Source organism: Athene cunicularia (genome assembly GCF_003259725.1).
Source record: "Athene cunicularia isolate RWA chromosome 18 unlocalized genomic scaffold, athCun1 chr18_part1, whole genome shotgun sequence".
Lineage (NCBI taxonomy): Eukaryota > Metazoa > Chordata > Aves > Strigiformes > Strigidae > Athene > Athene cunicularia.
Window position 1 is genome coordinate 12,742,092 of NW_020799123.1, and position 19,879 is coordinate 12,761,970.

Below are 19,879 nucleotides of genomic sequence, written 5' to 3' on the forward strand. Positions count from 1 at the left end.
GTTTAGAGATCAGACAACTAGTCCTATTTTGGCCGCCTGCAAAAGGATTCTGTGCAGGTCATCAGCCTGCTGAGGCACAGAGTGAAGATGCTGAGCTCCTCAAAGTCATTTTAGGTTACGAAGAACTAAAACTGCTAAAAAAAAATGTCCAAAGCAGCCCCGCAAGGTCAAATCTCAAAGGTTTTAAGTGTTATCAGAAAGAACAAACAAAAAGTTAGGGAGAGATTTTCGCAGGTTAAAACACAATCTCTTTTGACACTTGTAAAACCAGGCCATGTGGCCGAGGTGGCTCCATCTCTCAGAGGGAAGCCACCAACATAAAGTCGCTCATCGCGATCTAGAGAGCCGCTGATTAACGCCAACCATGTAAGAGATTCCAATAAATTCAAACGCTTAAAATGATTCTCCGGCCCTTCCGAAGGGGCCCGACACAAACCCTCCCCACCCAAGGAGCTGCGCGAGCAATCACCGGTTTCGCCTGAAGTAAAACTTCACTATTTCCAACTCCTAGAGCAGCTACACAATCCTTGTGAGACTTCAGGCTGCACGTGAGTTGCCACACAGGTGACTCACTGCGCTGGCAAAATAGATGGAGGGTGGCATTAAACCGGCCTTACAAAAATTAAAAGATTCAAACCAAGTCACGAATGGATGGTGAAGCAGCAACGCCCTGGAGCGCGTGGAGAGAAGCAGAAGGGGAAAAAATACTTGTTACAGTCACGGTGAAAACAATGGCTGGTGGGGAGGAGGAGCGGTGATTGACTGTTTTAATATGCCAAAGGGAACTAGAAAGGTGGGCAAACTGCAGATACGCTGGCTGAACTAATATTACACTTTAGCACACAAACAAGAGATAAATTAGGGAGCAGCAGGGGAACAAGGATGGGTGGTGCTGCATCCTAGAAGTGATTTATGAAAGCCGACCCAAGAGATCGCTACTTCTCCCCCTTCTTTGCGGAGATTGCTGTTTGCCAAGCGCTCTGGAAGATTTGTTTTCACCACCTGCAGCACAAAAAGAGCTTGGTAATACCCCAGCCCTGTTCTCTCCTTCCTCTTTGCTGCACTCTTCCAATAACCCCGGACCCCCCCCCAGGACGAGAGGGCACTAGGATGGGTGATAACCTACCGAAATACCACAGTGCTTCAACTTCACTGCCTTATCCTGCTAAAGAAAGCATCAATGAGCGTTTGATGCTACGTGGTCCTAATTGCTCTGGATGCACAACAGATTGATAGAGCGCTCGCGTAAGGAGAGGACACCTCCTGGCTGTGCAACCCAGTTATGTGAGAAGTTATCGTACACTGGACCTAAGGTTTTATCCCCCAAAAGGGCGATAAGCAATCCCACACAGCACCTGCTCTCACCAAGCCCCAGGGATTTCCACCCTACGCCCCCTACCAGGGGGCAACAATTTCTACGTGGTCTAAACCCAACACACACGAGGCAGCAACTGGAGAGAACCTGCGAAGAGGCACCAGCGGAGGTGAAGCTCCAGTTACTCAACAGCCAGACCGTCAGCCCTCAAACCCCACGTTCTGAAGCGTTTTTACACGAACAACCACACAGCACGGCTGTACCTGCCCTCGTGCTTGCTCGGGAGCCGGCGACTTTCATAGCATCACACCTCAAAAAAGGCAAACGGCTTTCGCAGTGCTCCACGCTATCACGTGGTGCAATCTCATTACAAAAAGGGGTCACACTCGCAGACTTTGAACTTCGTGAGGGCGGGGGGGCGGCACTCAGGTTCAACTACTGAGAAAATACACTTACCCTCATGCATCTCCTATATATATTTTGGAATAAACATATATTAAATCCTCTCCTTAGTTGGAAGATTGATTTGGTTAAAAAAACAGGCAAGAAAGTTCTTTTTGTTTACCCCAAACAAGCAAAGCAATGCAGCACGCCAACACAAACAGTCTGTAAAGAAAACAAGCCAACATCTGCATCTGTCTGCACTGATCCGTCAGTACAACAAGGTACTCGGCACACGAGATGCGAGCCAGCACCCTGCGAAGGGAAACTGAAGAATGTGGGAAAATTAAAAACGAAACGGCATTGCTCCTCCGGCATTCTACAATAAAAATTAAACGAGGAAAGAGCTCCCCTCAGTACTGTCATTAACTCTTCTCCTGTGACAGAGACACTCATGTATTTGTCTTTATATTTTGAGTTCTTCTTAGCCCTTCAGCGCAAAGTCCCTGCTCCCGTGCCCCCAGACTCCCTCTATCCCCGCCTCCCTCAGGCCAACACCAGTTTCATTACAGCAGGAGTGTTTAAACTTTTAATAATTTAACATAAACTCATCCAGCTGCCTTTACTTCGTTTCCCCAGAGGAGCTGCAAAGCCTGGACTTTCAAGCGAAGAACAGAAGGCCGAGAGTTCCAGCTTTGCTCAATAACTGTTTTATTGTGCAAATCCATGACAAGTTCAGTAATGGAAGCCCACAGTAATACTTTAACGGCACAAACGAAACCCGGTTAGAGACGTGCATTCCTCTTTCTTCACCCACATGTACTGTATTAGCTGGCAGATCATGAAAGCAGATTTTCTTACGCTCAAATTCTCTGGGCTGAGTCAATGTCTAATGCTTTTAATTCTCATGTCACTTTTTCAGAACGTATTATTGATGGCTTTTAACATTCTCTCTTCTTCTGGGAAAAGTTTGCATTATATTGCACTGCACATAACGTTAGAGAGAATGAGTGTTTCTGACTGGGACAGTCATGCTGAGGAGCGGCTAAAGAGAAGCTGAAGCCGTCTGCGGTCTTGGGGCTCAGGCTCCAGGGTATCGTCTTGTTTTGTCTTTCTGGAACTGTTAAATATTTCAGACTTTATCAAGTATGGTGGGCAAGATTTTTCATGTTTGGTTTTTTTCTGTAGTACAAGTCAACAACATACCCTGTTTGATTGAATTTTCAGATTTCAGCCTGAATCCACCTGCTTTGCAGTGACACTGTGAACTCCCTAAGCCTGCTTTAGGGGAGCCAGCTGGGAAGCTCAGACACAGCTACATTTAAAAAATATTTATTGCATCGAATATTTGGTACAACTACGAAATCCTTTTTTCTTCTACCCGTGCATTTCGGCACTCCAACCAGAACTTAAAGCACATGCTTTGTTATTTGTGTCCAACATTTCTCTCCGTGAAGCTATCTGCAGCCTGCTAATGGGTTTTGGAGAAGATAAGACTGAGACAGAAAAAATACGGTTAAATCAACAGCATAATCTGAAAGGATCTGATCCTTCAAACGTCAAACAGTTCCCAACTCCCTCTCAAACAATAGCGCTGTCCTTGCTGAGATGCTCCGTCCTCCTCCGTAGCTAAGTGAGACTCATTTTCCCGAGATGGGCGAGCAGACCCGCACCCATGCTGCCCCGCTCCCACAGCTCCCCTCTTACCTGGAATCGGGTCCCTGTACTACAGTTTTCTTTTCAGCTACAATTTCAAGCCTATTTTATTTGCAGTACGTTATGACTTTCTTCCCACTAGAATTTCATGGTCAGTGTATACACTCTCGTAATATTTCTATCACGAACAAATCATAGTTCTTCCAGAGCGTAATTAAGGTACTTCGGGTTTAATATACGACCTATGTTAGGAAATATTTCCAAACACATTATTAGGTCTTTTCAAAGGCCATGAATATAACTTGCTGGCTACAGCAGTAATATATAAACCATCATCCATCACAACAGAGATCAAGATGCTGACAGAGCATCAGGCCTCCTATTCTTACTGCACAATAGGCAGAACAACTCTCAAAGTTAAATAGCGCAGCCAGTGAATCAATATATATTAATATTAATACCTGTATTACAGCAGTGCCTGCAGCAGCCAAGAACCTAGAGCGCGAGGCACCATGCGAACACAAACAAACAGCCCGTGCCCGGGAGGCTTCACACCAAAGCAGGTAAAACAGAGAAAGCCAATAAAAGTATGAATGATGCAAAGGGATGAAGTAATATGTCAGAGCCTTCCGAAGAGGGCAAGGTCACAGAGATCAGCTCTCCCGAGTCCTACATGCAGCACCCTCTTGATGAAATGAAAAGATTGACAGCCTGTGGGTGAAATTTTCCCTCAAAAAATAAGTTTTCACTTTTCCCCAGTTGTTCAGGTAAAAAGGGAAAATTAACAGAGGAGGTAACAGTGGTCTGTCAAATGAATTGACTAGAAGAACAATTTAATAGGTCAAAGTTTTTAAAAGTTGTTTTCAAAAGAACTGAACCAAAAGGGAGAGAAGCTCCTACCTCCAGCAACCTCAGTGCCTCCATCACAACCGTGCCAGATCCTCAAACCACGAGGCATCTGAGTGCGACTCGGGGAAAATTACCAAACCAGCAGAGGCAAAGGTAAGCAAAAAAGATAAAGAGCAAATGGTTCAGCTTTAATGTCTGGACAGGGGCAGTCCTCATTATTCCTGAGGTGAACTGATGCTCAAGTCAAGCGCAAGGAACACCCTGCAGGGGCGGGCAGAGCTGCGGGGCCAGGCCGGGGCCAGCAGTGCCATCGTGCTCTGCCCTCGGGAGCCCGTCGGTGAGGCCGGGGCTCTTCCTGCTCCTTCCCTCTCACTGCGGGATGCTCCTTCCCTCTCACTGCGGGATGCTCCTTCCCTCTCACTGCGGGATGCTCCCCGTAAGGGAGCTGCAGGGCTGTGCAGAGTCCACGGGCACAGACTCAGGGCAGCTGCAGCGATGAGGAGGGAGCTCAGGGCAGCGAATGCAAAGTCCAGGAGAGACGGAGTCTGTGCTGCTGCAGCTGGGGAGAACTGACATTTACCTACGACTTTACCGCAAAGGATGGTGCAAAAAAAATCTACTGCCGTAGAGCAGTAGTTTGCTTCCCCAGCCAGCCTTCTGCTGGGATGGGAGTTATGGGCTGCGAGCAAGAAACCCAAACCTGAGCCAGGGACACCCCCCTGCTGCCCAGAGGATCACAGTGCAAGGTACGGGGCCCCACACCAAACAAAAAAAGGCCAAAAAGCACACAAGAGAGGAAGGAGAGCACAAGAGGTGGGCGAGTCCCCTAAAGCCTGGTCAGGCCTGAGCCACCGTCTGCAGCCGCTCCGCGACTGTGACCCTGCGGGAGGAATCCCCGGGCTGCAGATCCCCGACGCGGCCGCCAGGACCCGCTCCCCAAAACACCGTCTGACACGCTGGGTGTGAGAAACCTGTGAACAGCTCGGGAAAACAGCAGCCAGCAAAACCCTGCTGCACCACCATCCACCACATCGCAGCGCAGGCGTAGATCCAGCGCGGTCTCCGCGTCGCACTGTTTGACGTTTCCATTCCCAACGCTCCTTTGGCCAACTCCGCCGCCCCCCCGCCGCGTTGCCTGGTCTATGCCAACAGTGAAATGGGTCGGGAGGGTTCAGGTCGGGGACCCATTAGAAAATTCTTGAATGAAAGGCAATAGATAAGTGCAGACGAGTATTTTTAGAAAGTATTTAAGCGAGCCCTAAATTAGTTTCCAAATCTGTCCTTACTAGAAGTTCGTAATAACGAACTGAGCCACCTCTGACAAAAGTGGAATTTTCCCCTTTGCTAGATGAGGTCCAAACTGCACATTTTTTGGAGGACGCCGAATAAAGCGTGTCAAGGGATTCTCTGCTCGCTTGTCTGTCTGCTTTGCCAGTGTTTGGAATTCAGAAGGAAAAAAGCCCTGTGTGTGACTTTCCTTAAGGACTTTCTTCTTTCGGTGAATCCTAAAAGACAGCAGCTCCGCCGCCATCCTGTGGTATGGCCTGAGGGGCCTCACAGAGGGACTCACGGCACCGTCGTGCACCTGGAGAACTACAACATGAGCAAAGAAAAGAACGTGTTTCTAGAATCCATTGTGCTACCACGCAGGTCAGAGAGATACAGAGCGGGAGCCTGGTCTGCTGAGTTTCAGCACGGGGATGGCAGCACCAACTCCAACTCAAGACATACTCCCAGAGGAAACCAGAAATAGAGGCTTTTAACACACTGGTAATAAAAATTAATTATGTTCCCATAAGGACCTGGAAATAAAGGTTTTTAATATGCTGGCAATGAGCAAGCTATAAATAACTCAAGAAATTTACTGGTTTAATTTCAAAATTTCTGGAAAACCACATTCTACTGCCACTGGAAACGCACAGTTCTGTGGCTCAAGTTTTGCCACATTTAGTGGCAGCATCAGTGGAAAGACCCGGTGGGAACTCTGGTGGGTTCTTCTGCTCTTCATTTACAGATGCCCCCGTCCCTCCTGTGACACGAGAAGTCAGCTCACCGTATTTACAAATGACTGGAACAATTTTCCCCATAGTTGCTAATCCAAAGCACTGAAGAGCACGGTTTGCCGCGTACAGACACAGAGCGGATTTAGCGAGGCTGCCCAGTGACCACGTCCCCCCCCGGTCTCCCCATCACCACCTCCCTTTTCAACAGCTGAAGGGGCTCAGCAGTCCAGCGCCAGCCCCTCGCGGAGCGCCTGCCAGCGCGGGGGGCTCTGGGGACTCGGGCTCACCTCTCACAGAAACCCTGTCCCCGAACCTGATCTCTCTGCTGCTGCTGCTGTCACTTTTACGCTCGTCATCATCCCTTCACACCTCCTCTACATTTATTTTTCCTCCACAATTTTATGGAGGATTTTGAATCGAAACGATTTTGAGAACGCAGGCAAATTCAGCCCCCTCAGCTACCTTTACCTGCCATTTTATGAGCCTATGATGTATAGTTACCCAGCTATCGTTTTTCTCCTACAGAAAATACATTAGCTTGACTGTACCAGTTGGTACTTAGCCAAATTTTGCACGGTTCTATTCTTAATCATACTGAATTTTAAAAAAAAAAAAAAAAAAAGCAAACATTTTTGTGATTACTGTGATTATTATTCTTATATTATTATTCGTGGAAGATTTGTCTGATAGTCAAAACCACATTTAAGAGCTTTTCCACAACTGTGCCACCTCCATTTCCATTAATCACCTTAAAATAAGCAGCAAAAGGAGATGAACACCGCAGCAAAAATTTCTTCTACTTCAACAACGCAAGGTAAGAAATTTTCCCTCAGGCCCACGGCTCTCCCCACCCTTCAGGATCAGAGGTGACCAGCTTCACGTTGTGAAAATAAAGGTGGCAGATGCCCAATTTCTTTTCTATTTGGAGGGAAAGATTACACGGCTGAATTGAAGTGCTGTACGCACAGAGAAGAAATACATTTGGAGATGGGTATTGCGCTGCCCCGTGCTGTTTCGGTTTTGATCCGCTGACTTAGCGAAGCACCGTGCAGACTGAAGCAGGAACAACCTTCCCCGACTAGAGCGTCTGAAACGTCCTCGAGGCACCAGCCCCCAGCCCTGGCCCAGGACTCACCACATCGCGTGCATGTAGGTCGGAGGGAGGCGAGGGCTGCTGACGGGGGTGCAGTTGTACGATCTCATGATTCTTTCTGCCAGGAGAAAGTTACGAAATAAACTGGCCACAAGCAGGTCCTGCCTGAAGAGCTTCTGGAAAAGATCTGCCAAGAGATTGCGTGAATTACTAGAGGCGCAGCTTCATAACCTAAGTACCTTAGGTAATAGGCAAAAAACATTTAAAAGATAAAAACATGGGTTTTATTTATTATATTATATTATATTATATTATATTACATCACATCACATTATATCATCACATTATATCACATGATATTATATGATATCACATGATATTATATGTTATCACATGATATTATATGATATCACATGATATTATATGATATCACATGATATTATATTATACTATATCATACCATATTCCAGTAACACAGTCTCCAACAGTTTTGCAGTGACATGGTATGACAGCTATTAAAAGGAAATCCTGCCTGCTGCGTTCCTGGAAAGCATCGCACTTACTCTCCGTTTCACACAAACAGAACTAAATACTTGCTGCTTCAGGTTCTTTTTTGCCTCTTCTGGACAAAATTCCCCTTGCGGTGTTTCACTTAAACTCAGCACGACTAAGTTTTTGGAAATTACTGAGGGAGAAAAGGACCTCTGTGTACCGTTTAAGAACTGTACACCTGTTAACCAGAAGTTTGATGTGCTTATGAGAAGCCAGAATGAATCCTAAAAAGAAAGCAAATGTGCTGTCTTCCATAGAGGCAAAAAAGAATTTATGCTGGACCGAGCATCAGAAAGAGCTGAGCTGGAAAACTGTTTACAAACTTGGCCACCCATGCTCCAGAAGCAGGAATTCAAAGCAGAACAGGGGTGGAGAAACGAGATGAAGTTACTCATGGGAAACTTTTCTTACCAGGTAAGAGGAAAAAAACCCCTTTATTTATGACGCGAACAAAGGCTGGAAAAAAATAGATTGTTCTTCATAAATAGAGTAAGAAAGAAAATTCTTCAAGCTAAAGCAATCACGTTAGCACCAGGAAAAAACCTTCTGGTTTCTAATGATCAGGTTGCTGAAATGCCTCTGGTAGAGCAAATTTTTAAAATTTAACTAGCCTTAAGATCCAGCCTGATTTGTTCTTTCAATATCAGGCTTTAATTTTCTCCTTATTTCAGCGTCATTTATCTCACTCTTCATCCTTCTACTCCGAATAAGCAACGCTCACTTCTGATGAAAACCTGATCCACCTGCCCAAGCCGTACCTCTAGGCAAGACATTCCACGCAATGGTGTCTGTGATAGCGGTGAAGATCCAGTTCAGCTCCCCCAGCGGAGTTCTCCTGTCATTCAGTCTTCCGGGAATCCTACAAGTGGGGAAAAAAAACAAGTATGTTTCCTGGTAACAAAACTTTTTTTTTTTTTTTTTGAGATCCGCACATCTCAATCTCGGTTCATAAAAGACAGTATTTCCAGAACCTTCATTCTTCACCAGTTAATGTTGCTACAAAACCTTTCCTTATCCAAAATCTATTACATTTGAATTGGCGCGTGAGACGAACTGCCAGATAAAGGACAACAAACGGGGAATTGTTTATTGATAACTGAGCTAAAGGAAAACACCTGGGAAGGTATCACAGAGATGATGTTGGTTTCTGAGATGCAATGGAAATGCCTTTTTCTTCAGAACTGCCACCCTGCTTCATGTTACCCATCGTTCACTTCTTGCTGAAATATTTAATAATAAATATGATTTATATTACGGAGCGTATGCTCACAATCCATAACGTCCCCAAGTACTTTGGAGCGATCATATTCCCGGAAAAAACAATTATTATTTTTTGAACAGTCAGAAAGCTCAGAACAGTGAGAAAAAACCTGTCCTTTTGTTAAAAACTGTCCAACAGTAACGCAGGGACCTGACAGGTCCCCGGTGCTGCGAAGCGCTGCCTGTCCATCAAGAAACGTGCCCCCGTAGGACTCACCTTCCCGGCCCAGCCAGACCGTCTTCTCTGTCAAGATGAGAGCACGCACGTCCCTGCTACACGTGGCGCAGCTGCTCCTTTCTGAGGGGCATGTTTGCTTTTTCTTATGAAGACACCCAGGTTTTCACCCAAGTTCTCTGAACACCTGAATTCCTGAACAGATTCGTTGCATCACCGATGCTGCGCGCCGGTGCCAACACAGCACCTTGCTACAGGAGTTACTGAGCATCAGCAGCAGGTTTTTGTTCAAACACGAGAGGTTTTCTGCAGTTCAGAACTTCCCAAGGAATACGCAGGCACCCGTGGAAACCAGCAACTTGAGCGTCAGCTCCTTTATCTAAGATTTCACATATTGCCCCACAGAGACTCAACAGCAAAAGCCACGTTGTTTTGAAGTTCTGTGAAGTTCTATAAAGGGGACATTTCCGAATGCCGTCACTCTGCAGAGCACCTTCTGCTGAGCCAAGCCCAGTGCGGCCCAAGGCTGAGCTCCGGAGCCCTGGTCCCACAGAGCCACAGGGCGGAGGCACCACCCCGGCCCCTCGCTGGCCACCTGCGAGATCCGATGCTTCTCCAGGAAGCAGCAGTTACTGGATCCAGGTCCTGGTGCCGTGGGAGCCAACACGCACTGTGTGTAGTCACCGCGTAACCCCACCCAGTCCTGCCATGACAGCCCCTACACGCCTACAATGTATAAAATAATAAACCCAAATTATTTTATTTCTATTGTGTTCTTCCCCCCCAAAAAGAGAACAGATTCCCTTCCCTGAAGAGCCAGGGACTGGCAGCTGCCTGGGACCCACGGCAGCTCCTGCTTCTCCTCCAGCTGGCCAACACCCCCCCAGGAACGGGGCTTCAACCCTCACAGATCCACAGCGCGTCAGCAGTGCACATCGGGAGTCTAGTTGTGGGGTGGCGAGGTACGAAAAAGGCTGAGGAGTCCAACTGCTAATTTTAATTAAATATTTTAAAGTAGATAAAAGGTGGCACTGATCAGTATCGGGGACGGCAGCTTTCCAAACAGCGACCTACTCCTGTCCCTGCTCACACGTGGGATATGCGATGGAAGTGAGCAATACGCTGGGTGGTGTGGGGTTTTTTTTTTTTTAAGATTGTATTTTAGATAGGAGAAAATAAACCCCGTAAAAAGCTAACTATTCATACAGACATCCCCTTCCTCCAACAAAGCAAAAGCAGAGGGTCAACTGGTGATTCTACTGGGATGAGCCAGCTGCACGCTACGCAAGCGTTGATCAGAGAAACGCTTTGGCGCGCGCTCCCCCAGGGCAGGGGGGGTGCTCCGTGCACACACGTGCTGCGGGACTGAAGTAACCCTGTGGGTTGTCACAGTGACCGTGCCCATGCACGCGCCCCCCCGTGTGTGTGTGTATTTTGGCTCTAAGATGACTTGCACTTAACAGAAGGTTCTAAGCAAAGCCGAGCTGCTGACCCCTCCTCGGAAACCCCCAGCACTGGCACACGGTCCCTGAGACCTCGGAAGCTCTGCAGCACCGTGCTCACTAGGTTGTTAACAGCGATACCTACAGACAAAAGGAACTCTGCTGTAAAAACCTCTGTGGTGCATGAAGACTCATCCAGTAGTAAAAAAAAAAAACCAAAGAAAAACCCCAACCCGCCCCAAAAAAAGCCCAGTTTATCTAGGAAAGCCCTAGGGTTTAGGGGTGGTAACGCCCAGGACACCGAGCCCGGATCCTCGTCACAAGCAGCTCAGCAGCACGCCCCGTGCAAGGGAGCGAGCGGTGGACAGAGAGGATTTTGCCTTGTACTGCTGAGCCTGACGGTAGAACATTTTGCCTAGTGTTCACGTTCTGAATTCATTGAAATGGCTTAAAAACGGGACATAGGAAATATAGAAGATGCAGAAGGTAGTAAAATGAATATCACACAGCAAGAAACTTTAGGAGGTCACTCTATCTACCCTACCAAGGAACAATTTGAATACTGTGGATAAACACCTACAAGAGAGAAAAATCTTGATGCCAACAAATACTTTGCACAAGTGGAGAAAGGAGGAAGAGCACTTGACCATTAAAAGAAAGGGAAGCAATTCAATCTCCATCTGACAGAGGTTCAAGGCAGGCACGCTGCAGAGGAGCATGAGTTATTTGATTCTTCTGAGGAGTAACCCGGTGAAATCCTGTAGCCCGAGATATGAAGAAGGACAGATCAGACAAGCAGTCTCCTCTGAGCTTAACATTTATTACTCTGAGCACCAATACACCAGAGACAATCCCTGACCAAAGCACATTCAGTGAAGGTGGAACAGCAACGTTCCACCAGGAACCTTCCTGGTCCGGGATCTTGCTTTTGCAAGATGAAAAAAAAAGCGACTGAAAAAAGTCACTCGAATTTATTTCACCCAGGAGCTGAACGAAGATCTCCCACTGTGTCTGCTCGTCTCACGTGTTGTGGTGCAAAGCCCTGCCAGAGCTCTGTGCCACGGGGGCGCGGGGGCTGCAGAGCCCCAACGCCGCTCGCACGACGCTGCCTGGGGGGAGAAAGGGGCTGTAAACCCCTCGTCAGGACCCTGCAGCTTCTGCCTCCTTCCTGATCAGCTGTCCTAAATGAATATGCCTTCCAGCGCTTATTTACTTCTCATAAAAACAAGAAAAAAAGAAAAAAACAAAAGAACCCCCCCCCAAACCAAACAACAAATGGGGACCAACAGGCTCAGCCCTGGGCTCTTATTAGCGCTCAAACACACAAGCACAGCCCGGCACTCTCACGCACAGCTTTTATTCCCTTGAGAAAGTATCAGAGACAGGACGGGGAGGTGTCAGGAACGCGCGCCCAGCCCGCTAAGACATCCCATGGACTCAGTCCCAGCGCAGCCCAGCTGCCCGTCTGGAACGGGCTTTCAGATATGAAAAGTACCCAGACAAACCACGCGACATTCCGATACGTGGAGCCGGGCTATTGCCATGCAGGTTCAGCTGAAGCACGCTCCCTCGCATGAATATAGTTTCTAAACCAGATAGAAATTAACATCTCATAAAATATTCCTGTCTGTCTTGATATCAGAAGAAGAATAGAGATCTCGGAAAGAGTGTTTGTTAACTGATCCCCCAGAGCAAGCGGAGGGAACACAAGGCCGCGCAGCCGCTCCTGTGAGGATTCCACGTAAATATTTGCCTTGCAGAACACCCTCCGCAGCAAAATAGCAGCGTTTCGTTAAGTCAGAATGTTACTAATTAAAAACCAAAGTGATCCTCGCTGCAATTCCCCAGCAAGCCAAATGCTGAGCTTAAACCATTCCACGGCCACTTGCAAGCCGGTTTTCAGGATGTTTCACGGTAGAGTTTGAATCTTTACACCAGATGGAGAGTTCTGTGCACAGTTCACAGCAAATTCCCTTTGTTAAATGCAGATTGCAAGTTGATACGTATCTTACTGATGGCATCAAGCGGGAACGACAGGCTGAAATCCAAAGTTGCTGCCAGCAGCTCAGCCTCAGACACTCCCTCTGACTTGAGTATCTGCTCCCTTGGGGAACAGGTATGCTTCTTATTTTTGTATTGAAAGCCTTAAAATAACGACTCATCAGTACAGTATAGATGTTATTCTGGATTTTTAAATGCGCTTGGGTATTTTTTCACTGTACAACTGTCCTTTCCAAGACTGGCTGCAAGATTCGTAGAAAATACAACATACAGCCACCTAGGCGGGACTGCAGCCAAGCAGCAGGAATTCACAGGATGGCATTCTCACATCTTACGTGGCATGGGGTGAGTTCGTTTTCTTTCTGCCCTCATACATAGTCAGGAAGACACTGATGTGGTACCAGCTCCAGCACTGTGCAGAGTAACGCTGTTCAGTGCTTTGGAAACCTACGCACGAGGCGTTAACGGTGAGGGCAGAGCGCGCGGGGCATCGCACCGGAATGAAAGGCAATAATATATTTCCCTGAGTGCACAAACCCTACCAGAGCTTTCAGGTTCTGAACTGGCACTCGGAAGCGGCCGTTAGGAGGAAAGTGGCAGCAGGGCTCTTCTGTGCTGCACACAGGAGTCAACTGAAGTTGGAACAGTCAGCGCTATAAATCGGCAGACGACAATAAACACGGCGTATTTTCTGCTCCTGGCAGGGACCGCTCAAACTCGCACCCCAGAAACTGGAGGACACTTTGTAATCCTCCAGCGACAAGCCGAGTGATCCGAGGAAGGCGTTTTCAGCACAGTATTACTCGATGACAGTAGATCTTAATCATCTTTGAGAATTAAAGTTCTAAGCTTCCAAAGGCAAGAGAAGAACAATTCTCGACTCTCAGGTTGCTTTCAAATACTCTCTGATGTAGGGACAGGGAACCAGCCACTGCCTCAACACCTCCTGGCACTACAACTCCAAGGGACCACGCTCCCACCCCAGGGCCGAGGGCTGCACCTCCGCGCGACGCCGAAATAACCACCACCACCACCTAGCAGGTGGTGGCGAGGCACACACAGCAACCTCCTCTCCGGTTCTGGGCAGTTATAAATATTTATTTGAAATAATCAAGGGGGGTTTTAAACATCAGCTATACCTCTCAAAAACACAGAGGTCACTTTTTGTAGAGCTGCACTACACAAATTTACTTAACGTCGTTTTTCAAGTCAAATACTTCGGGGTGAGTACATTTCCCCTCACACAACGTGCTCTTTCAAATCCCTCTACAAACTAAATCTTCTTTTAATTTCTACTTGGGCATGCATCTACACAGCCAGAAAGTTGCAAGGCTCCAGAAAGTATTTTTCCCCACAAGGAACATTGCTGTCGCCTTGGTATCACTTCTCCTGCTGTCCTTCACATTGACAATCAGCGAGAGCCTTTGACAGGAAGGACAAAGCAGGCCTCGTTTGTAAAAACTACTTTTGAGGGAGGGGAAGAAAAGGGAAAAAAAGAGCAAGCTGTCTCAGCTGCTCGCTGCAATTTAACATCTCCGGCCTCTCAATTGCTTCTTCCATCAACTTCCTGACAGACGCCTTTACAGAGACCTAAATCACGGCAGTCTATTGTGAGAAGTGAGGACTGTGAAATGTCAGGGTCACTAAAGAGCTCGTGCTGGTGTAACCAGCAATGTCCTTGTCAGAAATTTAGCAAAATCTCATGAATCACTTTAATTACAGGGGAAGCATTTCCTTCGAAGGATGCCAGGTTTTCCCTTCGGATGGGCTCCGCCATTATCTCTACTTTTAGAATATTATTTTTATATATATATATATATATATATATAAAAAACACCAGGATATGCAATACCACACTCGGACTTCAAAAACCAAGCTGCTTTGGTACTGATGTACACCTGCGAACGTTTGCAATAAATTTAGTTTTGGGGAAAGAAAATAACGTGAGTACATTCCACTTACTGCTCTTCCCAGAGAGTAAGGGCGAGCAGACCCCAGAGCAAAGGGGGTAACAGCGATGCAGGCGGGGTACAGGCTGCAGAGACCTCCGGCCTAGGCAGGATCCGCAGAGTTAACGTGCCCAGGACAGCGCGTCCTCATCACGAGCAACACATGTGGCGGAGGCGTGTTGTGCCTGGGGTCCTGAAACCTTGGCAAGCTGCTTCAGGAAGACAAAACGTTTGAGGTTCTTACATTATTTGTTCGAGAGTGCTGTAAAGCTTTGTACACTAGTGTTCAATCCCGTCATCTCGCTGGATAAAGATATGAGAGAAGTGTTGCCATGAAAACCATCCTTTTGAGAATGATCTTCACTTTGTGTTTACAATAGGCTTTGCCTACACTAGAGACTGATTCCCCGTAACAATGGGCATTTAATTAAATACTCCATTTCAATAAAATCAGATTTATTATGGAAGAGAAACTTTTCCAAATAACGTCTTCAAAAGCAAAGTTTTTCCCCCACTCAAGTACTACTGAGCGATGTTATTACCGACGGGTGGTGTGGCACAGCAGCCCTGCGTGCTGTGGCTAATAATACTGCCTAAACCACATTCTGAAATAAGCTCGAACGCCTTCTACTGAATTTTCTAGGATAAAATAAAGGGGCTGAAAGATGCCTAACCCAGGTCTAAAGGCAAGCCAAGAATTAGAGTTTTCCCACTATGAATAAAATGACAGATATTAAGGAGCCCAGGCCGCAGGATTTCAGAGTTTGGACTGGCACACAGTTCATTCCGTATCTGCAGAGACATCGACCCTCGTGCCAGCTGTGACAACACAGGCCTGCAAGCGTCAGAACAATCCTCCTGCCTCCAGTCACCTGCCCAAGAGGCCACAGTATTTGTCCCCGTCTCGTCCTGCTGAAACGACAGAACGTTTTTCTTGTCACCAAAAGCCTTTCTCCGCCTCGCCATGAGTCTGCCTGGTTCGTGCCAAGCCGATACCAGCGGCTCTGGCAGCGTTTCCCTGCGCCAGGTGGGCAGAGTGGTGTAGAAGGCAGTACTACATCTTGTGGGAGATACAATTTCAATTTACCTTTTGGCCTCATTTGCCTACACAGCAACAATTTTGTTTAAGTAAACGCAAATACAGTCAGTCAGGTTGTTACCATACTGCGGCAGTTTTTGTCTTTCTGACTTTTTCAAACAAACCGTCATTTCCAGTGACTTTCCACACAACAAACTCTCTTCCAAGGCTGATGTGCCCAACTTCAAAAAGTTATCAAGAAGCTGCTCTTCACGTTGAACTTGGAGGGGGAAGTGCTCAAGGAATACCTGCAGAACCCCGAGCAGGGAGCGGGGCAGATGGGACCGGGGTGCTCTGGGTGCTCCCCCCTCACCCACCCCGGGGTCACTCTGGCCCGGTCCCAGCGCCCAGCCCCAGCCTGCAGGGGAAAACCTGCTGAAAGGGGCTGGAGTAGCCAACACTGGCTACTGGGACCACCTGGGAAAAAAAAATGACGGTCCTACCCAGCTGCTCTGCTTCACCTGCCCTGCGGTTCACCAGCCTGAAGGCACCTGATTAGCCGAGTGCCAAGAGCTTGATGCACCCAGGATATTTGTTATATTACAGTATAATTTCTCCATTTTCTCCAATTACGTTACTTTTGCCATGTGATATCTTGGGATTTTGTTTTTCCTGCTTCATCTTTAAACTGGCTCCCACCGAACCATTCATTGCCCATCAATAATCGATAAGACATTAAAACATTAATAATTTCCAGTCTGTGACATTCCACAATACTTAAAGTGCGAACAAAAATTAATTCTTGTCTCAAATTTGTTACTTCTAGTGATTTTTATAAATGGATTTTGTGCTGCTGAATGACAGCCTAGAGGTGGGCTCCCTGCTCTCAGAACAGCAACAGCACACGCCGCAGCAAGACTGATTTCTCCCACGCTGCCTCTGCCTACGTGATGCAGAGCTGACGTTCAGGAAAGGTCCTTTGTCACGAACCCCGGACAGCAAGGGACTAGACTCCTCTCCGGCGGTGAAAGTGAGGGCTGGTTCCATATTCACGTGGACATCTGAAAAAACTGTCTTCCAAGCGGCCCCACCAGGAGCATGAAGAGCTCTCACGTCACTGGGATTTTGTTTAGAGAATTCCCTCCTGCTGCAAAATGGACCCAGGGGGAAAAAAAAAAAATCCTGGGAAAGCAACGTACCGTCCTTGCTCCCCTGAGAACGTGATTTCAGGAGGGGGAGCCTAATGCAGCAGCACAGATTCAAGCATTCCTCGACACCCCTGGTTCTTCCACCCAGCTTTGCATCCCCACCCTCCACCAAGTTGAACTGTTCCTTTAGGATTTTTTCCCGAATTTTTAAGAAGCAGAGCAAAGGCCCAGTTCATTTCCCTCGGCAGCCACACAACAAGTTGGTCCAGCAGCGATGAGGGGCGGTTTCTGATCAAGCAGAAAGACCATCCCAGGCAGGAGCAATGCCCAACGCTGATGCTGCCCCTGAAGGGTCTCACAGAGTGGCAGCCAGAGGTTCCCGAATCCCCGGTTACTTCACCAACATAATTTCCCTTCCTTTTTTTCTCTCTACATTTTACTGTCTGCTCCAGCAAAGATCTTTTTTTCTAAACCAGCAATTATTTTGGCTTCATCTCAGATCAGTAACATAAATGCACATCAGGATACACCACACGTTTACTCATCAGGATGCTGGTTTAGCCTAGATAATTAGAAATCGGAGCCTTTCAAGGAAGGTGCACCCTAATTTAGTCTCAAAGTCTGCAGCTTAATTGCAATATAAACTCCTTCTCCAGTTTTAAAGACAACTAAATTATAAATTACAATATACACACAGGAAATCCAGGAAGTATTCTAGGCTTATCTCAAGACTGTAATAAGAAATATGTTTTCTATAATTGATATATGTAGCAGATTAAGATGATGAGGATGAGGTTTAAATATTTGATATCCACAAGAACCTCCTTCTGGCACGCTTTCCGTGAAGACAGCCTTTAAAGAATGCGTGCGTGCTGTGGTGTTAACCAACAAGAACGAAAATACTGAAGAAAATTCTTTTTTTTTTTTTTTTTTTTTTTTTTTTTTTTTTGCCAGTAAACCACTCTGGAAAGAGTATTTAACCCTCAGCAGCGCATCCGAGTGTTCAGGGAAGCCGATTCCTGAGCCTCCTGGCTCAGACCTTCACTGACCCTCGCCGTATGTTCTCTGGCCAGATACACTCTGGCAGCAATAAGTTAATTGCAATTAACATAATATAGTCATTGTTCTGGGACACGTTTATCCAGCGGCCCGAGGTGATCTGTGCCCAGCTGGGGGGGAGCCCCTGGCTCGGGAGGAACTTCTCCTCACCTTTGCCGTCCAACGCCAGCGGTGCCGGAACAAGACCCCCCCACTCTGCCCATTTACACCCCAGGCAGGGAACCACACGCCTTCCTGCCACCAAACTGCTTTTAACTTGAGGAGCATCTAACCTTCTCACCCCAGAGCTCCCTGCTAGCACACCTCTGCGCACGCAGACAAAGCAAGGTTACCCCTGGGTTGGTCTCCTCAGGCTTCTCATCTCCTTAAAACCAAAAGAAAAACAAACCCCACACATTTTCACGATGGCTTTCAGAGAAAACAATATCCAGGAGTGGCCCCTTTCCTCGACTGAGGCATCTCTGAAAACCACTCTAACGCTTCCTTTGATGGATGGGGTCCTGTCTCTGTTTCAGTTGTAAACTAAAGAACTGTTTTTATTTTGGTAAGATTAGTGCCTCCGAAACAGAGCTTCACAAGAATCATTGCTCAGCTTCTGCAACTGAGATGAGACAGGATAATCAAATTTTCCACATGTAAAATTAGCATGATTAAATACTCCTGATGAGTACTCTAAAATACACATTGTGGAAGAGCTAGCGGCATTAAGAAGCGTTTTTAACCTCATCTGAATGTAAAACGTGCAAGTTAACATGGAATGATTTACTAAAGCAAAAACCGAAGAAGAGATTTTAGCTGATGCAATCTCCCCCACGTTGCTTCTGCTCTAACAGATCATTTGCTATTGGCAGCCTGGGCAATGAATGATTGCTGCACTTCGCTACGCCGTGCAGGGGCTTATTAAAAAACAAGCAAGTATGATAATATATTTCTATTAACAATTCACGCTTATTATCCAGATCCCTGTTCTCCTCGCCCCTTTCAGGACGCCCTTCAGTCCTGCAGTTTTCATCTTAGACAAAAGATGATAACTGGACTCTGGGCATCAAGATGTCGGAAGAGTTTTAATTAATCTCAACAACAGTATTTTCTCGAGTCAAAATTTCTCAGAAATTGAATGAATGATCTTTAATTAATCACTCCCAGACAGTTTATGTGTGTGTATGAATGTTCCAAGAATAGGGCATTCAGAAACAACCTGCAGGGAGCACAGAGCTCCTGCATCTAGTGGCTGCAAGAATCTACTGCCCTGCCTTTAAGAATATGCTTCCCTTTAAAAAAACCAAAAACTTAAATAACAGCAAAGACTACAGCGAACAACAATTATGATTATTTCAAAGTCTACCCTGTTAGTATAAACTGAAGTGGAATTTGAAGCATAGTTGTCTTGGTGAATCAGTTTGCCTCGGCTGTCTGACAACCGGCGATTATGCTCAGGTATTGCTTGGATAAAAGGATTATAACGGGTTTCAGTGACGTTAAGCCTGAGACATAACACCGCTGTCAGACAGACAGCAGGACAGCGCAGTGATGCCGTGACAAGCAGCATTTTGGGTGAAGAGCTTTCCTGGTCATTAGCTGGGTTTGGTGACGTGGGGCGTGCAGCTCGCAGGGCTGTGAGCACGGCTCTGCCGACGCTCCCCCGGTCAAACCCCCCCTCAAAGTCAGCCACACACGGGGCTTTTCAGTGCTGGACATCCAGGAACGTGGCCACAACGTGTTGTCATTTCTGTGGCTAGTCGGGGACGTCGGCAGGAGCGGCGAGAGCTTCGACACTCTGAGCTCAGGGCCAGCCCCGACTCCCGACTCCCGTCCACGGCCACTGCTTCTTTCAGCAACACAGGGCAAGGCAAGAAATGACAAATACTGCAGGTGCAGACTCTGCGAGAAGCTTTCCAAAGAAATTTCCTCACAGACAAGCAAGAGAAATGCTAGAAATAATGAGGAAATTAAGAGCAACAGGAAAGAAAAATAAATC

At 47.0% G+C, this 19,879-nt stretch overlaps 1 protein-coding gene across 4 annotated transcripts in view; it reads right to left on the bottom strand.

The window, feature by feature from the left end:
* Positions 1 to 19,879, bottom strand: part of RPTOR (regulatory associated protein of MTOR complex 1) — a 150,558-nt gene that overhangs the window by 67,973 nt on the left and 62,706 nt on the right. For all 4 annotated transcript variants that reach the window (XM_026860840.1, XM_026860838.1, XM_026860837.1 and 1 more), the window contains exons 8-9: positions 8,608 to 8,708; positions 7,340 to 7,484 (exon numbers count right to left, since the gene is read on the bottom strand). In XM_026860840.1, the coding sequence (XP_026716641.1) occupies positions 7,340 to 7,484; positions 8,608 to 8,708 (246 nt within the window). The remainder of the gene's footprint in view (positions 1 to 7,339; positions 7,485 to 8,607; positions 8,709 to 19,879) is intronic.